Genomic DNA, 20,000 nt, shown 5'->3' on the forward strand with positions numbered 1-20,000 from the left:
AAATGAAGCTGAAGCGCACCAGCTTACGCCATGAAATATTGTTGACATACCGTACTTTCATACATTGCAAAACATCCAAAAGTTGCTTAACTATTCATACGGTGTATTTTTGCTAATTTTTTGTTTGTGCATCACGTCTGCCTTCAGAGGCTCTATGAGAGTGTTTCATCTGCTTGACATGCCTAGGTCAATATTCACTTATTCTAAAATATCCCTGAAGTTACTTTTGTTCAGTCTTTAGACATTGATTTGGCTGCTTTCATCAGATATTGGCTTTGAGCTGTTCAGTAAACAAAACCAATGATTAATAAAGCTGGATTTGTATTTCAAATGATCAGCTTTGTGCTCAATTGTGTTTGTGCACAAACTACAAATGCTCAGCTTTGGGCCTGCTTCATCTCTGTGTGTGTGTGTGTGTGTGTGTGTGTGTGTGTGTGTGTATACACAAACAACGTCAGAGCGAGCCTTTTCTTTCCTTTATGTTTTTGTTGCTACCTTGCCATTCCTTGTGTTGTGTCCGCCAACTCAGAATGGAGCCATTTTGTCTCCTTCAGTTCCTGAAATGAAATATAAGCCTCTTAAATGCATACTTATCTTGCCCTGCAGATTGCGCTTCAAGAATAAACACACATGCCTGCACGCGCACACACACACACACACACACACACACACACACACACTAACTAAAGAGGCATTGTGATGCCCGCCCTTGTTGTTCTTAAGACGGCAGATGGTTGTTCCTTTGCTTTGCATGCCGCCATATTAAACAAAAACCATGGCCTCAGCCATGGTTGGTTTAGGAAAAGGGCAAAGTGTGAGAGAGACAGAGAAAGAAGAGACAAAAGAGCAGCAGAGGGAGAGAAAGAGACAACAGATTTGGCATACGTAAACACAAGCAGGAAATTCATGTGTGTATATGTGCATAACCACATTAACATTGCTTACAGTTGCATGCGGAAACACACACAAACACATATTTTACTAAATTAAAACACAAAGATAACCAGAATACACACATTCATTACAGAATGGTTTGCTGCAAGGAAGGATCTATACATGTAGCTATCATGTGCGGCTGTTGTGTGGTTTCACGTGTATGGGTGGTTACACTAACTGACAAAAATGCAGTCGCATGTGTAAATGTGAGTGCATGTCTTTGGTAAACTGATGTATTGGTAATTGGAGGGTAAATCCAGTTAGGTGACCTTTTTACAGCTGTCAGCTCCTCTCATATGCTTACATGTTGGTGTGTGCCTTGTTAGTGTGTTAGCATCCCTATCATATTATGGTTTTGTCTTCCTCAGCTAGGAGGAAAAGTAGTGATACACTGACATTTGGAGGTCATTTTCAGTTTGTTCCACTTTTAGTCCCAGTTATGCAGTGAAATGAATCTCCATTAAAGTTTTACAAAATATATATAACTTAAAGTTTCAGTGGTAAGGGAGAAATGACATACAGTATATGTCTGCCAACAATTGTTTGAGATGATGATCATACAAAGTCTTGCAGTGTTATTTTAAATATGGCTTTACTATGGTAATATCAAACTTGCTAGCTTCTATGGAAACCAATTCCCATGACGTATCTCTGTCAGCCTGAGAGAAGAGACTGAGAAGAATGCAACCAAAGAGAAAGAAAAGACATCGATCCAAATTAAGAGCCATCTACATTAGCTTGCTTAATCCCTATAATTTGCTAATTAATCGCTCATACAGCGAGATTGAGAAAATCTTACTTAGGTGGTCACATGAGCTGGTTGGACACAGTTTTGTCTTTGATGTAATTCCTGGATGTGTTAGCATATTGTGACCTGAGTCAGTCACTTATTTGTGCGGTCAAGTTAACAGGTAGGTCATATTAAGGACAATTCTTTTTAAAATTCAACCAAAAAGTAACTGGTTGTCTCCTGCTAATGAAAGCTAGTTCTGTGCCATGATGTGAGCAGATATTCTACACACTTGTTCACACGTACGGATGCAAAGAGCAGGCTGTTTCTTGCCTCTCCCTGATTTTGTAGCCTCTCAGGCATAGTTGCACTCTGGTTTAACACAAGGGCTATTGCTTCAAATGTGGTGTCACCCAACGAACTGTAGGATACTGGAAGTTAAACCTCGCCATTGTCTTGTCGCTTGTTACTGCTATGCATCTCTGCACCTGACGCATGTGCCTCCATGTGTAGCTGGTGAGAGGTCATGCAAAGTCTTAACCTCAGTTTTAAAAAAAAAAGTGAAAACCAGAAGTCCAAGTCTCTAGCAGACAATAAATGTAGGCGTTATCAGCAGGGGATTGCAGGAGTCTCCCTCTGAGTGTTTGCAGCTTGATAAATTGCTTCTGCTTGTCTCTTTGTAAGTGTGGCCAGACAAGGCCGCAGCACAATACTGCCTCTACACCGCAAACAACAGGCCCGGACAAAACACACGGCCTTCTTATCTCTAATTTAGCCTTGTTTGACACAGAGTGGAGAAAGGACAGCTTCTGTGTATGACACGCATATACCAAGGCCCTTTAGCTCTGCTTCTCCTCAGCCCAGCTTCAGCTTTGTGTTGCATATAATGTATTTGTCGTGTTTTTGTGCAAGCGTTTCTGCTCGCAGGTTTTTGGTCCTCTGCGAAGCTGAAAAGCAGCATTTATAGTTTTTCTCTTTACCAAATAACCTTCATTCTACTGTTGCACATGCTCACAAGGGCATGAATTGACCAAGCGGCTCTCCACTAACAGCACAATGTATGCGAGTCTTGAATTGGACCACTTTGACTTTCAAGTTGTATAGCCCGCTTTCAGATTAGACAGATGAATTTCTTGATTGAATTTCAGACGAACATCAAGCAAAGGATGACCTCGCTAGTTCGGCTGCTACAGCTCAAACAAGTGTGTGTGTGTGTGTGTGTGCACGCGACAAAAACGGGAAGTACAAGCCATTAGGATCTTCCTCATTCTGATGATATGGATTGGTATTTGTCTCTTTTTTTTATCTCTCTACGACCATCATTTATCACTTCCTTTCAGAAGTGATCTAATCTGGTTTACGTCAAATGTCACTTCACCTTTCTCTGAAATTCTTCTCTCCACGGCATCCATTTTCCTTTCCTTCTTTCTTTCTATTTGTTTTTTTTTTTTTTGGTGCCCTTTGCTCAATCAGGTTGGGATCTTAGAGGCCAGCAAGTCAGCCGTTTGCTGATTTCTGCCCATGTCAGCTGTGATCAGACCTCCAGTTTCCCCCTTCAAGTTGTTTTTACAGTGACACATCAGCTGAAAGGGACTTGATTAAACCTTTCTCTACCATCTTTTTCTCTTTCTACCCTTTCTCATCTGTCTCTCCTGTCCCCCCCCCCCCCCCCCCCCCCCCCCCCCCCCCCCCATCGCAAATCAGGGAATCAATTCAATGTAATCATGACAAATGAGTCCCGGCGGTTAGGAAGGATTTTTTTTGTGCGCGTGTGTGTTTGGGACAGGGCTGCTGGGAAATCACAAATGAATCAATCAGCTGTTATCGCATCAGCAAACACTGCAGGAGGGAGGGATGGATGATGGATGGATGGATGGATGGATGGATGGATGGATGGATTCAGTGATTTGGTGTACTCAATGTGTGTGTGCGCATATGCATGTCCGTTGTGTAGAAATAGATGGCTGATTGAATACAGGGCCATGTGAGTGTCTGTGTGAATGAGAGCGAGGGGGAGGAGGGGGTGCTGTGTAAACCTTGGAGCTGTCAGAACAGATGGAAGATGGGAAGGGCCGCAGGCTGCGAGGGATGTGTTGGCTGCTGGAGGACGATGAATGCTGCACTAGGCTACTTTTGGAAAGGGGCAGAGAGATTAGAGCAGAGAAAAAGTGGTAGTGGGATTTCTTTCCTGTTGGATGGATTTCTGCTGAAGAGGCAGTTTCTTGATCCAAGTAAATAGCAACTTGTCATCAACACAGACAGAGTGAGCATAAAGAGCAAGACCTGCGTTCAGAGACAGATTGTGGGTGGCTGAGAAGGCTGATATTCATTTTGTAACATGCACATAACATAAACACACACTTCAAGTATCCCTAAACATTTTGGGCTTTTTTTTTGCCTCCCAGATCCTAACACTCAATACCTGACCATATCTGATCAATTTAGTTTGTAGATGACGGCCACAGTCAGTACATGCATTTTGCTGTATGATAAAAGCATCTGGGCTCTTTTTTCCTGAAGGCAAATGTATTATTTAATAAAAGTGTTAATTTTACATGACATTAGTGAAGGGGGTTCTTTGTTTCAGGCAAAGTGGCCCATCTCTGCTATAAAAATGCTGTTTTAAAAAAAGGTTAAATGAAGGAATTGTGTTCTGTTTTACAGGAGAAATATAACTTTGCAAACTATGCGGTGACTTCAAACATAAACTAAGTCAAACATAAAGTACTTGATAGTTACTGTCCGACATATGCACCAATATATCTGAAAATCACAAATTGTCCAATAACATTTGATAAGTCGATATCACTGCGTTTTACTTGCAACAATGATGAAAAGCCATTAAATAAACGAAAACGGTCACCCTCCTTCTTTACTGTGTTCAGATGAAAAATTATGTTTTTTGTCTTTTTGCCAGTTCTGGTCAGCACAGACTAATTACTGCCACTGACTGTGTCTGACATCCCTGGCTGTCTTTGTAAATATGCTTCATTTATGAGATTTCACTTCAGAAAATGCAGCTCATTTCTCTGTTGTATCTCCACCTGACAATTTGGACTTACAATATTACATGAAGCCAGTATGGCATTGTAGGTTCAATTCCACCCCACTGTAGTGTTTGTGTTGTACAGGTGAAGGCGGAAAATGAACCTGTAGGGAGACAGAGACAATTGAAATGATAACTTACAAAATTTCTGACAAAACATAATGTATGCATATGATTCTTTACTGGGCATGAGGGAAGAGTATAAAAATGATGTGAATAATATGCTATGACCTTCATAGTTACCAGGTCTTGAAACATTTCAACACCAGTGGGAGATTTTGGAGCAACTTGTTCTTTACCATCATCATCAAAACACCAAATGAGGGTACTTCCTTAGGGAAAAACTGTTCTAGAGGCTTGTGGTCGACCTGGACTTCACTAAGACACTTAATCTTGGTTTTCTTTTAAGTTACCACCCATCTATGTTCGTTTACCAAATGGGATGCAGTGAATCCTGTGTGGGCGTCAGAATGAAGGAGGGCTTTTGGCAATATGTGTGTGGTGTGGGCGCAGCTCTGTGGGGCAAGTAGATGAATGGAATATTGTCGTCTCTTCCTCAACTTTAAAATTCACTCTAAGCGGTGGCGTTTGTCTCTCTGTCTGTCGGCGAGGCCCATGGTGAGGCTTTGGTTTAATAAGACTATGGCTACGGTTGTGCGTTGTATGTGTGTGCACATGCACACTTTGGCTCACCGCCCGGCTCCATCTCCCCAGCTGATTAGGGGTTAATGGCCTATGAGCATGGGGAGCTCTCTGCCTCCTGATTGGTTAACTGGCTTGTGTGGGCGGGGTTGCCATCAAGTGACAGATGGTGTACAACAGGGAGGGAGGGAGGCCGAGTGTGTGTGTGTGTGTGTGTGTGTGTGTGTGTATATGCATCATGGTGAGGGGGGGGTCTCTAATTACAATAGAAAGATGTACAATAGTGGTCTCTCCAGTCGTCTTTTCTCCTCTTTTTATTGCTTCTTCACACTTTTTGTGGTTTTCTCGCACATTGATACAGCTGTGCAACAGGATTTTACCTGCTTACACATGTATCCATAAAAAGACATACATTGTCAAGTCCTACCCACATGTCTTATTATATATTTTAATTAAAATGAAAATAATCCAGATTAAAAACAAATCCACGAGCTAAATCAGCCGCTTGGTTGACAGGAGAGGTGGGGAAATGGCTGTGGTTCATGTTGTTCCCTCTTTCACCAAACAGAATCAGAATGAGGATTATAGCTGGGGTTTGAATGCCCACAGCTCTGTTTGTAGCTCTAAATTATGTGCAGCACACAATGAAAGTGGTGTTGTTAGTAACCACAAATGACACACATACATACACACCTTCTTCCGCATGAAAGATGTCAGTGACATACATTGCAAACCTGCATCAGAACAGGCAAAAAGACATGACACACACACACACACACACACATATATATATATATATACACCCAGGGCCGTGTGATTTTTTTCCCCAAGGATTAGGCCAGATCATTGTCCTTGGCAACACTCCCAGTTTACACACATCACACTCCTAAATCACCTTTGTTATAAATTCATTCAGTTTTGCCGAACCAGTTGAGTTGCCTGGTATAGAAAGGCATGAAGAGTTTGTGTGTGTGAGACACAGAGATTAGTGATATCTACTGTGAATATCACTAACTAGTTTGTGTGGCTTTGTTGCTGTGGCATTAAGAACAAAAGCAGATCTCTGGCTCTGAAAAGGTTGTTTTGTTCACTGGTTTACGTGTGTGTGTGTGCGTGCAGACTGTCTGATGCACAGTCTTTTTATCAAGTGTCATTGCATCCCCATCTGCTAGAGACACAGTCTCCCTCAGTCTTTACACACACACAAACAGAAGCGCTCTGTATGTTCGAGCGGTAGAAAAGAAAGAAGTGGTACAGTTTTACACAGAGCCTTTGATTATTGAATCATCAAGCTTTGGGACTAAGTACAAGTTTGAAGAAAGTAAGCAAGAATTATACTCAGCTGTGGAGTACCTCAAGGTTCTATCCTGGGTCCCCGTCTGTTGGCATCTGTTCTTGTGTAACACACATTTATGGGAAATCTGTTTTCAAAAGCATCATTCAGGGATTAGGCATGCCAAATAGTTACTAAAAGCAGTTACACATGCTTAATTAAAGGATTAGTTTGTTATTTTAGGAAATAAACAATGACTTTCTAAGCCAGATGAGAAGATAGATGGCCCTCCCTTACTGTACAGTAGATGTAAGGCTTCAATCAGTGGCCAGCTAGCTTAGCTTAACAGGAAGACTGGAAAGTGGGGGAAAGAGTTAGCCTGGCCTCTGTCCAAAGATAAAAATCCATTTACCAGCATCTCTAAAAGTCAATAATTAAAATGTTTGTTAAATCCATACAAAAACCCTAGTCTTATTGGGTGTTATGAGCCACACTGTTTATTGGCCAGAAGCAGTGACTTCCTGAAGTTTCTCTAGCCGTATATATGCTAAGCTAAACCGCTTGCTGTATCCTTATATGTACCAGACGGTCATAAGTAGTAGAATAGCATCCATCTTCTCAGCCATGAAGCAAAAAAGTTTCCCAAAATGTCAAATCACTCCTTTAACATTGACCGAATGAGCCAATCACAAGAGACTCGATAGGTGTTGTTATACGTAGCATCCTGCAGTAGTCTCATGAGCTAGACATCAACTCTAGTGTTGCCTAATTTGTTAGGAATGGCCGTATTGTGCAGGAAAAGACTTGATCTAGGTATGAATGCCAAAAACTACTAACTTCCGGATAATTAAACATAGCTAAGTTGCGGGCTTTATGTGTGAAACTAGAAAGAGATAAGGGGGTGCCAGACAGACGGACTGTGAAATGTGTCTGAGCCATTTTAGACTTGATTGAAAGTGAAAAGAGCAGCGGTGTCACCATCACATTCATCCCTGTGGCCTGAGCAACAATAGGCTTTAACCAAACAGACACAGACGGAGAGAGAAGGGGGGCTAGGTTCGAATGCCAAGACAGAGAGAGACAGCAGCACTCCCAGTTGTGGGAAAATCTTTATACCTAATATCATTTGCCATCAAAACGTCTACGCTCATCTGAAATACTAAGCTGGATTTCTGGAGACAAGTGTAGAGATGACTGATGACTTACAAAACATTATTTAGACAACTTTGAGGGAATATGGCTCTCAAATGTTCCCCTGATGCTTTTAAGAAATGCACTCCCCCGTTTTTAGCCTGATCTTTTGCTCTCCACTGTGATGATTTCAGCACTGGAAGATCAAATTTGGACTTCCTTACCCTAAGCTGTGGTTAGTGCAAATTGGCTCTACAGGTATACCCATTATAGGGATGGTGGGAAGGAATGGAAAGCCTTTTTTTTTGACATTTATGATATTACCATGAGCTGCGGGACACAAAGATTGGGTTGGCAGGCGGACTCAGCGGGAGGGAGGGATTTCAACAATTCGGAGTACTCTTTATGTCTATCATTGGCAGATGCATCAGCCTCTCGCTCTCCCTCTCAGTCTGTTCTGTCTTTGTCTCTGTCATCCTTCCTGTCATAGTCAGATGGCCTGTTAGGCTCAGTGGACAGTTTTTGTTGGTCAGTTATGTCCTTTTGGAAATGCATTGGTCGGTTAGTTGTCAGTTATTGTCTGTGAGGTGTCTGTTTTGTTGATGTGTAGGTGTTAAGGTCTTTGGGCTGCTCAGTATGTTGGAGAGTTGATGGCATAGAGCCAGCTTGTAAGTATGTCACTTGTTGGTGTACATGTGACTTTTATGGTTGCTGGGTCAATTTGTTGGAGGGTTATTCAGACGGTTTGGCCACATGTGGACCCAAAATAGAAGTGAATTACAAAAACTAGCAGGGGGCTGCTTTGGCATGCATGTTTTACTGCAGGTACCAGTAAGAAAATGAGGTACAATCCAGTAAGTCAGTGACATCAAGACATTGCTCAGCACGTACTGGACAGATTGTACATTCCTAGAAAATTGTCAGAGGTTGAATTCACAGCATTTCAGAACAGGGAGGTGTAATGTTGTTACAGAAGCAATCATTTACTATCTGTCTTGACAATTTCAAGGTAGACAATAGAATTAGCACAAAGGTACACTGCTAATACTGCAGGGTAATTCAACTTGGAATGTGTGTTTTCACATATTTGATGACTTTGCATTGTCTTCTGGAAAAAGCTCACTTCACTCTGACTGTATCAACTGAGCGCTATTATGACACAGTGTCGGCAGATATCCCGAGTTGTGGTATCTAATCAGTATCCAGAAAGACATCATCAATGTATCACTCAAACTGAAAGTCCTAGATCATATTGGCTCTTCTTATATAAAACTGCAGCAAATGATAGGCGCTTGCATTTTTATGTTTTTGGTCCAAACTCAGGCTTAGCTAGTTGTTGTGTCTATAGGCTGGTGTTTTGGTAGTTGTATGTTCGCAGTCTAGGAGGTAGGTCGAGTTGTCGATCTGAACTCCGGGCGCTGGGCGGCTGTTATGCTGGTAGGAAGTGGTGAGATGGGTTTAGTCTTAAATCAAAACATACTTTGCCAGTAATCAGGTCACTGAACAACGGCGTGCATCAGTTTTTCAACCCGTCATGTGGTCGTCGGTTTCTTCCTTTTTTCTCCCATAGCTCTTCATCTTCCTTCGTCATAGTGAAAGCAGTTCACTGTTGATCGGTTCTCAGCGGGTGTGTGCTTATGTGTGTGTGTCTGCTTCCTTCCTTGCTCACAACATTTGGTTTGGAAAAGCCTATTGTGGGATTTTGCCAGGGATATGGCTTACCACACGCTTATTAGGCTGCTTTACCATGCTGGCCCATACCCCAGAATCTTAGTGTTCATGCCTGTGTGTGTCTGTGTGCGTGTATGTGTGTGCTTGTACACTGGTGTTTGTTAGTTTGTCAGAGCTTTAGACATTTTTACTTTTTTTCAGCCCATGCCCAAAATAGACATATCATTGCTTTCCAGTTATCTTGCTCGTCCTCTCTCTCTCTCTCTCTCTCTCTCTCTCTCTCTCTCTCTCTCTCTCTCTCTCTCTCTCTCTCTCTCTCTCTCTCTCTCTCTCTCTCTTCCCCCCCCCATCTTTCTAGCTGTGAAAGCAGCAGTGGGGTTGCTATGGTTTGGTGAGATACAGTAATCCAATGGACACACACACCCACACCACACTTCTCCTCACCTCATAAATAATTGACCTGTCACAGTGAGACGACAGGACAGACCAGACACATTCTCCCCTCCCCTATTCTCTGTTCTCCTCTCACATTTCTTCTGTCTCATCCCCATGTATCCTGTCTCCTCACTTGCCATTTATTTGCTCAGCCTATTTCTTTTTTCCCACATCTACTGCCTTTTCAGTTCTTCTTTTCTTGTCACATTATTTATTTTATTACCTGCTACTCAGGATCCCTGCAGTTGATGGCATTGGAAGAAACGGGCTTCATTTGCTTGTTATGTTTTAATTAATTCAATAAAAGTTTGAGTGAATAAAATTAAGGTTCCAGCAGACCAATAGCCCTGTATTCAAAATCGACTCTTCTTTAGAGATATATTTATTTACCTTTTTTTAAGTAAAGTTCAGTAGATGTTGATGATTATAATCAATTCTGGAAAATAGGAAAGCATAAATAAAAGCGTAAACAGAAATGGATTTATTCAGAAACAAATGTGTTCACATGATAATCACAATTAAACTGGATTATCTTCAATTTTTCTTTTCATTAAGCTTTAGGAAATAATAAGGCATCCAACATTTGATGCCAGTCAGACATTTCTTAAAGGACATCAGACTGCTGCTGGTTCCAGATGGTCTACAGATACATAAAGTTGTGTGTCATCGGCATACCTCTGCAGTAAAAAAGGTGTCCTAAAGTTTTATGTCACCTGGTGTTGGACATAATTAAACTCTTCAAATGTTGCAATGTCTCTTTAAGTAGTTTTCTGGAGATATATTTAAGAACTATGTTTTCACATAGCATTGATCGTTGCACATGAGATCTGATAAAGATCTCTATTTATCAACTTTTGCCTGTGAGGGCCGTAAAGATTAACTATGTAGAGTAAAAATTCATCTCTAAAGGCAACTAACCTTATTATCCTGGAGTGTGTGTGTGTGTGTGTGTGTGTGTGTGTGTGTGTGTGTGTGTGTTGGCAGGAAATGATCACACCCTAGCAACCCCCTTTGCACACACGCAAATGCATAGAGACATAAGGACAGAGGGGTAGAGAGAGTGTCAGATGGCGCAGTGCCCTGTTCGAGACACCTCATTAAGATTTGTGTGTTTTGTACTGAAGCTTCACTCTGTAAGTTTGAAGAGGCTCACATTACCACGGATGCTCCTTCTATTGTGCTTTTTTTCTCCTCGCCAGTGCACACAAAAGGTCCAGGTAGAAGCTAAAACAAAGGAAACGTGAAACATTGTGTGTGATGTTAAATGACTTGAAAACATAGCTTTAGTGTGATCTTTTTGTTTTTGTAACCAGTATTGAAAGTACATTTGTAGATCACAGTAGCTGTATCTCTGTTAGCTTTTGCGAACATAGTTTTTAAAACAATGGAAACCTCTGATGTTCCCATTAATTTACTGACCTGTTGCAGGCATTGAAAGGTCAGTCAGGATAGTTAAATGTACAGTTTATATAAATGTTTTATATGTATATATGTGGGGGTTTTTTCATCTCAGTTAATTATTAAGCTCACTCATCTATCCTTCTTCCTTGTGTCTTTGCAGGGTTTCACCTCAGTGGCACCGTAACTGAACCCGCCACATCATCAGAACCAGAGGTCACCCACAAGGTGGCCATCAGCTTTGACCGATGCAAGATCACCTCCGTCACCTGTGGTTGCGGGAACAGAGACATTTTCTATTGCGCCCACGTGGTGGCACTCTCTCTTTACCGGATTCGCAAGCCTGAACAGGTAATAACTATAGTTCCAAAGGCCTTAACACTAGAACAGACAGTAAAATGCTAAAATGATAAGATTAAAAGAAGAACTTCACAGAATAAAGCAGTAAAACAACAAGGAACATAAAAAATAAAACTAAAGTAGGATAAAAACATTGTTAAATTTTATCAAATGGCTTTCTGATAAAAGCTCTATGCAAACATTGCATTTCCTTTTTTATATTACTGAAGCATAATAGGAACTATAGTGCTAAACTGCAAAACATGCACATCACAAATGTAATAAATGAAATAAATTCTCCTCAGTTCATTTATTTATAGATATTTGTATATATTGTGGTTTGAAACCATTTGGACATGGACAGGCAAAGGGTCTAAATCATTTTAAATTGTGTATAATTAATTTTTCTTTCGTAAAAAGTGTTGTAGAATATGTGTCGTATCACTCACATATATAATGATGGTGAGTCCTGAAAATAACATTGATTAGCTTAGACATGTAGTGACTGCTGTAAGTCTGTAAATTATAAAGCCTGTAAAGGGAATAAAATCCCAGCAAAAACAGCATATGACTCAATGGGTAAATAAGTTTGCTTTTAATAGTAGTTTCTAAAGCAGGAGGTACATAATATAATACTTTTCAATTGTGTGAAGCTGCCTCCAGGCAACCGAAAAAGTCATAGACCAACTTACAGTAATAAAAAGGACGTAGCTGACATGTCGTACATACATCAGCATTTCTGTGTGTGTGTGTGTGTCTGTGTGTGTCTGGTACAGGTGAAGCTGCGGTTACCCATCTCAGAGACATTGTTCCAGATGAACAGAGATCAGCTGCAGAAGCTGGTCCAGTATCTGATCACAGCCCACCACACTGAGGTGCTGCCCACCGCTCAGAAACTGGCCGACGAGATCCTCTCCTCCAACTCTGAGATCAACCAGGTCCATGGTGAGAACCTTTGTGGCAAACGTTTTGTCCATATTTGATGATTTAAAGTGAAAAGCCACATGATTGTGTGATTTTTAGAACAACTTTCATGCCTCACCAAATCCATCTAGAACCAATTTATAATGTCCTAAATGCGTGGCAGTCTAAAAGTAAAGCTGTTGTTGTAAAGCTGTTGTTGAAAAGTCTGCTCCAATGAGGTCCTGTCCATCCCTCTGCAGTGATATCTTCACAGCAACAGGCCAGACTTAAAAGCTTCCAGACTTAAAACATGCTGCATGCTAGCCTACAGGCTGTCATACGTCAGAGCCCTGATTACTCCTGCGAAGCAGCAACGCAGGCTTCAAATGGCTCGTTTGATTTTTAGTTCCCACTCTCCAGTGACTACCTCCTTCCAGTGGCGGGAGTATGTTGAAGAAAGCAGGGGGGAAAAGGAGTTGAATGATGAAATGGACGCAGGAGAAGGTGGAGAGTGATGTGTGGAATGGAATGGGACAGTGAGAGGAAGAGACAGGAGAACTGGCACTTGGGGAAATGGAGGAGAGGAGACAGAAAGGAGAGGAAACATGAAAGTACCGGAGAATGTACTGAGATGAAAAAGAAGAGGAGAACCATAGCAGACCTGCATCTGGGAAACGACAAACTAGACACATCCTTTCACCAAACAAAACTCTTTATCTTTTTCTCTATTTCATCCTCCTCGCTAAATGTTGACATTTTCCAGCTCTCCTGTCCAGGAAGCCCCGCGCTGTGTTTCCTGTCTGTGTTTGACAAGGGAGATCGTGGGGGTTGAAGTTCAGTCGATCCAGGAGCGAGGCTTTCTTTGATGGAGGAATGTTGCTGTTTGCTGTTGCGTACTCCCAGCCAGTTGGAAACACATCTCTGGGCTTTCCTCAGCTCGCTTCCTGCTAGATCAAAGACGCTTCCCCCTTCTGAGCATATCTACATTTCCCCGTAGTATTTCACAGACACACACGCCCAGTGCTGAACAGAAGAAAAATAAAGTTGGCCTTACGTGCCCTCAGTGCACGATTAGCCTGCATCGAGCTGATTTTCTTGTCACATAGGTGCACTATAAGTAAAATTTAGAAATTATCAGTTTAAAAATTCAGCAGGGATTTAAAATGATTCGGAATAACTGTTTGTTTTTAGGATTGGATTGCTAACTATTCAAAAGCTCTGAGGAAATCTTGAATGACATGTTAGGATCAAGCTAAGGAAATAGTTGTGCAAGTGAGGCTGTCTAAAAGTAAACTCCATTTCCCATGGTTGCCGTTTGTTTATTGCGAATTGAGAACAGGAAGGAATAAAGTGACTGAGACTGTACTCTCTTTGCATCAGCTTTGATGTGGAGAGAAGGATGTTAATGTTAGATTGAAATTGTGCTTCTAGGTTCTGTTTTGTTCAGTTTTTCATGTGTTTGTGTGCTTTCTGTCTGCATTTGGGTTCATGCATGTTTCATTGTGGCATTTAATGTGTGTGTTCGCAGGCGCTCCAGACCCGACTGCAGGTGCCAGCATTGATGACGACAACTGCTGGCACCTGGACGAGGATCAAGTCAGGGAGCAGGTCAAACAGTTTCTGTCACAGGGAGGATACTACGGCTCTGGGAAGCAACTAAACTCCATGTTCGCTAAGGTATGCATCACCCCTTTCTAATTCTGCTCCATTATATGGTGGGATTTATTTATTGATTAATTTTATCATAATCAGCATCAAAACACTGATTACAAATAAAAACTTATTTTACTAATCCCTCCATAAATGTTTTCCTCAGCAGCAGCCTATCCATACACACCAGTGACCACTTAGAAACAACACTAAAATATGTTGTTTTTTTCTACTCCACTAGTTTCTCCACAAGTGAAAACAAAGAAAGCAAGATTAAATAATTGTTTAATTCAATAGGATATTATTTTGAGGAGATTATTTGTTAAATTTCTTGTTACAAACTTAAGTTGTTAGAAGAAAGATGTGCTACATTAGTGCAAATTGAAACTACCAGATTTGAACATACTGGTGGACGTATTTTAACGGGGTATTCAAGTGATTTAGTTTTGCAAAGAAAAAGTTGTGGAACTCACAATAGACATAAAAAAAAGATTAATCAAAATCAATGTAACAGACGGCAGATATCCTCAGTAAAAGTCCCTAGTACGGGTAAAGCTCCAAAAATGCTCAATCCTACATTTTCCATAATGCAGCACTATGATGCCTTTCATTAGACTCTTACCAGCCTGATAAATTTGAACCCCGCACCTCCAGTTCATAACACAAGCTTTCTATAAAAAAATAAAATACAAAGTGTTAGTACAAAATCCAATTGTAGATAACCCTCATTTAGTCAGAATTTCTTCTTACTTCACCCTCAGGTCCTGAGAACATTTTAAGATTTCTTTAACTGCATTATTCTTGACTTGAATATGGTTACATATAGCTTTGCAAATCCTCAAAGTCAATGTAGAGGATTTATAAATGCACTTTTCTTAGTGCTCTTTGTCTGAGTGAAACAAGCCCACTTAACACAGACCTAAATTATGATGTGGTCTGAGCTGTCGATTTCACTGCCAAACTGTTTAATTTAAGTGTAATTCAGAAGGTTTTATAACATCCTATATGTTGCTCTTCAACCTAGACCCTAGATGATTTGTGTGTTGCCAGAAATCACCCATTATCTTTTCCATTCATTTTAATTGATAAGATTTTCACATATCATATCTTGACACATGCTTCTATTGGTATTAAAGGAATAATTTGACATTATAGGAAATATACTCTTTCACTTACAAATATCAGCTTACTAATTAACTCATTATACCTAATGTGTTTTTATCCGCACAAAAACTGAAAAGTAAAAACGTCACATTGTGGTTTTTATGGAGGGAGTTATGCATTGAAATATTTCTTCACTTGTCATATACTGTATTAATTAGGTAGCCTTGGTGTTGATATGCTAAAATAAGCTAATCGCCCCCTGGCTTTAGCTCCATACTAAACAGACAAACACATGAGTCGTATCAGTCTTGTTATATTTCCCAAAATGTCACACTATTGCTTCAACGACTAGTAATCGCAGTCTTTGTTTGACAAGTATGTTAAGCAGCGCTGCCGGCCTTCTTAACCTCTGATGGTTAACAGCCATTTAAAGTGTTTATTTCTCTCCTGAAATACATTCTGATGAGTAAGGATGCTCATCAATACCAGATGGAAGAAGGTCAAAGTGTTACGGATTAAAGTGACTAAGCCTGTACACGCTGGGTCTTTCCAGGTGAGGGAGATGCTACGGATGCGAGACTCAAACGGCGCCCGAATGCTGACGCTCATAACGGAACAGTTTATGGCAGACCCCCGGCTGTCCCTATGGAGACAACAGGGCACGGGCATGACGGACAAGTGTCGGCAGCTCTGGGATGAGCTAGGTAAGCGCGGTCTGATAAATGTCAGAAAACACTACTATAAAACACTACTCATTTGTTTAGGAATGTTTCAACTCGGCCAATCAGCTCGCTAGTTTGTTCATCAGTCACTACAGGTCAGACAGCCAGGCCGACAGAAGTGTCCAGTCTGTCAGTTACTCAGACAAATTGGCCTCCTTGGTCACGTTGTCGGGTAAACATTCACCCAGTCAGTAAGCTATTTGGTCATCCAGTCCTCCTGCTCGGGCCTCTCCTCTCCCCTCCCCCCACTCCTTCCACAGGGTGAATTATAAAGGCTGCCGATCAATACGGCTGCTCAGCTTCTCTGCAATCAATCTCCGCATTTAGGAGGTCAATGAGAGCACTTCCTGGGTGAGTGAGGGAGATCATGACACAGACACAGACAGAAATAACAGCCAGACAGTCAGGGTTTGCTGCCTGATCATTTTTCTCAGAGATGCAGACATCCGACAGTTGACTCAGCTCGAGGTGTGTGTACGTAGAGCAGGTGTGTTTAGTGTGGTGAAGTTAGTGAAAAAGGCCACCAAAGCTGCCTGTTATTACCAATATTATTTTGATTTATTCAATACAACAACTCTGGCTTTTATAAATGACTGAGGCAAACGCTTTCATTTATGGAATTCAGAATAGCTGTTAGCTGACTTTTTCTTGGTCTGTGTAGAGTCAGTGTTGCAGGTTAGTAAGCAGGTAAGTGTTTTATAGTCATGACTGTTGACCTATGATTTTGTAAAACATTCAGAGGTATTACCCAGATGTTATGGCACAGCTTTGATCATTTTCAGTGCAGTTTCAGAAACAAAAAGTAGCATTCTTCAACCAGGCAGAAAAAGACAATGACTAAATGCTGTCTTTAACAGATTGACAGACTGTATTATCTTTTTAGAATTATGTTTGTGACTTTTCTAGAGTAATAGATGCATTGTTCAGTTGATGAAATATCCAAAGGAAGGTGAAAGTTCAAAAGTTACCAAAAGCGCGTCTTAAATGAGCTTGTTTTGTTCAACTGTACGTCGCAAGGATATTCCATTTAATATAATGTGTTACAGAGAAAAGCATCACATCTGAGAAGCAGGAACAAGGGATGTTAATGATTAACCTGTTATCAAAACTCAAAATTTTCTGTCAGACAACAAATTAATTAATCGACAAGTAACTTTTTCTCTTGGAGGGGTTTAAAGCTTTTATTGTATGGATTACAGGATTTGCTTTTAATGTGTGAAATAAAGTTTGTTTGTTTTTTGTATATGGGGGAAAAAAAGGTATATTGATGAATTTATTATTAGTTTTATTAATAGTGCATATATTCAGCCTAAAAGTGTTTTCCTTGTAACCATTTTGAGAGATTTCTGTGAAAGCACCTAATGAAGAGATGTTAACAAGAATAAATCCAGACCTTTATTACCTTTTTTTTAAAGATTGCAATAAGTTTTTAGGAATGGCAGCATTGTGAGCATTGTTTCTCTTGTTGGCGCAAGGAAATGTGAAGTGGCGATACTTACTTTCCTTTTACAAATAATGATTTATAAAGGCCCTGAGTTTTTGAGGAAAAGAAAAGAAAGCACTAAAGAGTCTTTTTGTAGCACTTAGAGAATTCAAACAGCTCTCATCATGGCTGACACTGTCCAGGTCAATTCTTTTAGTTAGAACCACACTCTTAAACAGCACTCCAGAGCCTCTGCTGCCTTTGTAGCCTGACCTCTGACCACCATCCTTTCCCTAGGTGCGTTGTGGGTATGCGTGGTGCTAAACCCCCACTGTAAAAGCGAGGAGAAGAGCAGCTGGCTGAAGCAGCTGAAGAAATGGGGCGACATGGATGTCTGCCCGCTGGAGGACGGCAACTACGGCAGCGAGCTTCCAAACATCACCAACGCTCTACCGCAGAGCAACCTGGCACAGGGTCAGCACCAGCACACACACACACACACACACACACACACACACACACACACACACACACACACACACACACACAAGATATACATACTGTGTAATTCAAACATGAATACACACCAGATTTAATCTGAACTTGAATGTTGTGACTCCTGAACAGATAAGATCATGGGACAACATGACACTATCACTGACCCTGCGGGTGTGTGCTGTTTTCTCAGACTCTCTGTCCAGGCCGAGGAGGACGGTGTTCAGCCGGGCAGTCGAGGCCTGCGACCTCCACTGGCAGGACAGTCACCTCCAGAGGATCATCAGTAGTGACCACTACATGTCTCCATCCTACCAGAGAGAGGGCGAGAGCCTGCTGTTCAACCCACAGGGCCTGCCCCTCTGGCTAGGTGAGCACACACACACACACACTCATATACACACATACACTAGCTCTATGAAGTCATAGTGGGATTATTTTACTCCTCAGAAAGTCAACTTTTTTATTTCGACTAGTTCTGTGTGAAAATACCTCAATGTCGCTGAAAGTGGAACATTTATTATTTGCACGTTTCTAGGAACAGTAGTTGTATTTACCTACTGCATCATTTGCACTCTGCAATGTACAAGTGCTCACATCTATTATGATTTATTTAGTCAAATAATTAGTTTATTTAAGCCACAACTGTGCACTAAGCAACACACAGTGCACACTTTCTGCATTATGACAAAATTAAGTTTCAGGAGGAACAACAGTGTTTCTGTGGCATTTCTATTTACTCTCAATCTCTTAATTCCACCGAAAGCCAACACACACACTCACACACACACAGTAATTCTGCTGATATTGAGGCCAGTATCTGCAGTAAGCAGCTTCCAGCTAAGATCTGTCAGATTCTGCAACTTAAGCCAGCTATCAGACGCACGCTGGTGTTCTGCTGAGACTGCACTGTGTGTGTGTGTGTGTGTGTGTGTGTGTGTGTGTGTGTGTGTGTGTGTGCACGCCATTACTGACTACATCAAATGTCCCACAGTGTGTGTGTTTGTGAGTTTGTTTGCAGGAGAGTGAGTGGAAAAGTTGTCTATATTAAGAGTGTATAGCAAAACAATTCTTTGGGGGGGGCACATGAATTATTTCATTCACTTCAGTTCATGTATGTGTGAAGCTGCCCTGAACCCACCTTCTCTCTCTGACGACCACACAGACCACGTCCCGACGGCATGCGCTCGTGTTGACGCTCTGCGTTCCCACGGTTACTCCAGGGAAGCCCTGCGATTGGCCGTCGCCATCATCAACACGCTCCGCCTCCAACAGCAGAGACAGATGGACATCTACAAACACCAAAAGAAAGGTAAAACACACGCACGTATAGAGCAGTTTGTGTTCTGGAGCGAGGGTAGTATCTGGATGGATCATTTGAACAATTTTTATCCTGCTTTCTTCCTCTCTCAGAGCTTCTCCAGAGGGGCGTGACTTCCACCACCAACCTGGAAGGCTGGGTGGGTCATCCCTTAGACCCGATTGGCTGTCTGTTTACCACGCTCACTGAAACCTGCCGTGTGGACGACGACAACACCATGGACACCGGAGGTACGAAAACAAAGAGATGTTCTGTTTCTCCTTTTTTTTTATTTTTATTTTTTAAAGTGTTCTCTTTATAGAGATTCTAATAACAAATCAGCACGACTCTCACTCCAAATTCAAACAAACGGTTTGCAATATGTTTTTTTTCACATTACATTAAATGGTAGCCATTTTGACACTGCTCTTTACTATGGTGACATGGCGAGCAAAGCTGAGAATAACCTTCACTTCCCATGTTGCCTCCATTATGGGCAGCCATTAGTCAAGAGTGCTGGTCAGAGCTGCAGCAACGTGATAGTAGGAAAGGACACGTAGAAATACTTATGTTACAAGCATGTTTATTGGTAAACTAAAACAGAGTGCTGAAACCTTGAGTCATATCATAAAATAATGGCTAACAATTCTGATAATCAATCATTTGTTTAAGTCATTTGACAGTCAACAAGACTAAGAGCCATGCTAGCAGCTCTGTGTGGCTACACTTAAGCATAGGAATGACAATGCAAACATGCTTATATTTAACAGGTATAATTTTTACTATATACGCTATCTTAGTT

At 41.3% G+C, this 20,000-nt stretch overlaps 1 protein-coding gene across 1 annotated transcript in view; it reads left to right on the forward strand.

The window, feature by feature from the left end:
• zswim5 (zinc finger, SWIM-type containing 5) overlaps positions 1-20,000 on the forward strand; it is a 68,947-nt gene that overhangs the window by 36,773 nt on the left and 12,174 nt on the right. The window contains exons 2-9 of the mRNA XM_046052025.1: positions 11,426-11,613; positions 12,378-12,546; positions 14,033-14,181; positions 15,812-15,962; positions 17,701-17,877; positions 18,092-18,268; positions 19,064-19,210; positions 19,312-19,449. Of these exons, the coding sequence (XP_045907981.1) occupies positions 11,426-11,613; positions 12,378-12,546; positions 14,033-14,181; positions 15,812-15,962; positions 17,701-17,877; positions 18,092-18,268; positions 19,064-19,210; positions 19,312-19,449 (1,296 nt within the window). The remainder of the gene's footprint in view (positions 1-11,425; positions 11,614-12,377; positions 12,547-14,032; positions 14,182-15,811; positions 15,963-17,700; positions 17,878-18,091; positions 18,269-19,063; positions 19,211-19,311; positions 19,450-20,000) is intronic.

Source organism: Micropterus dolomieu, linkage group LG06, assembly GCF_021292245.1.
Source record: "Micropterus dolomieu isolate WLL.071019.BEF.003 ecotype Adirondacks linkage group LG06, ASM2129224v1, whole genome shotgun sequence".
NCBI lineage: Eukaryota > Metazoa > Chordata > Actinopteri > Centrarchiformes > Centrarchidae > Micropterus > Micropterus dolomieu.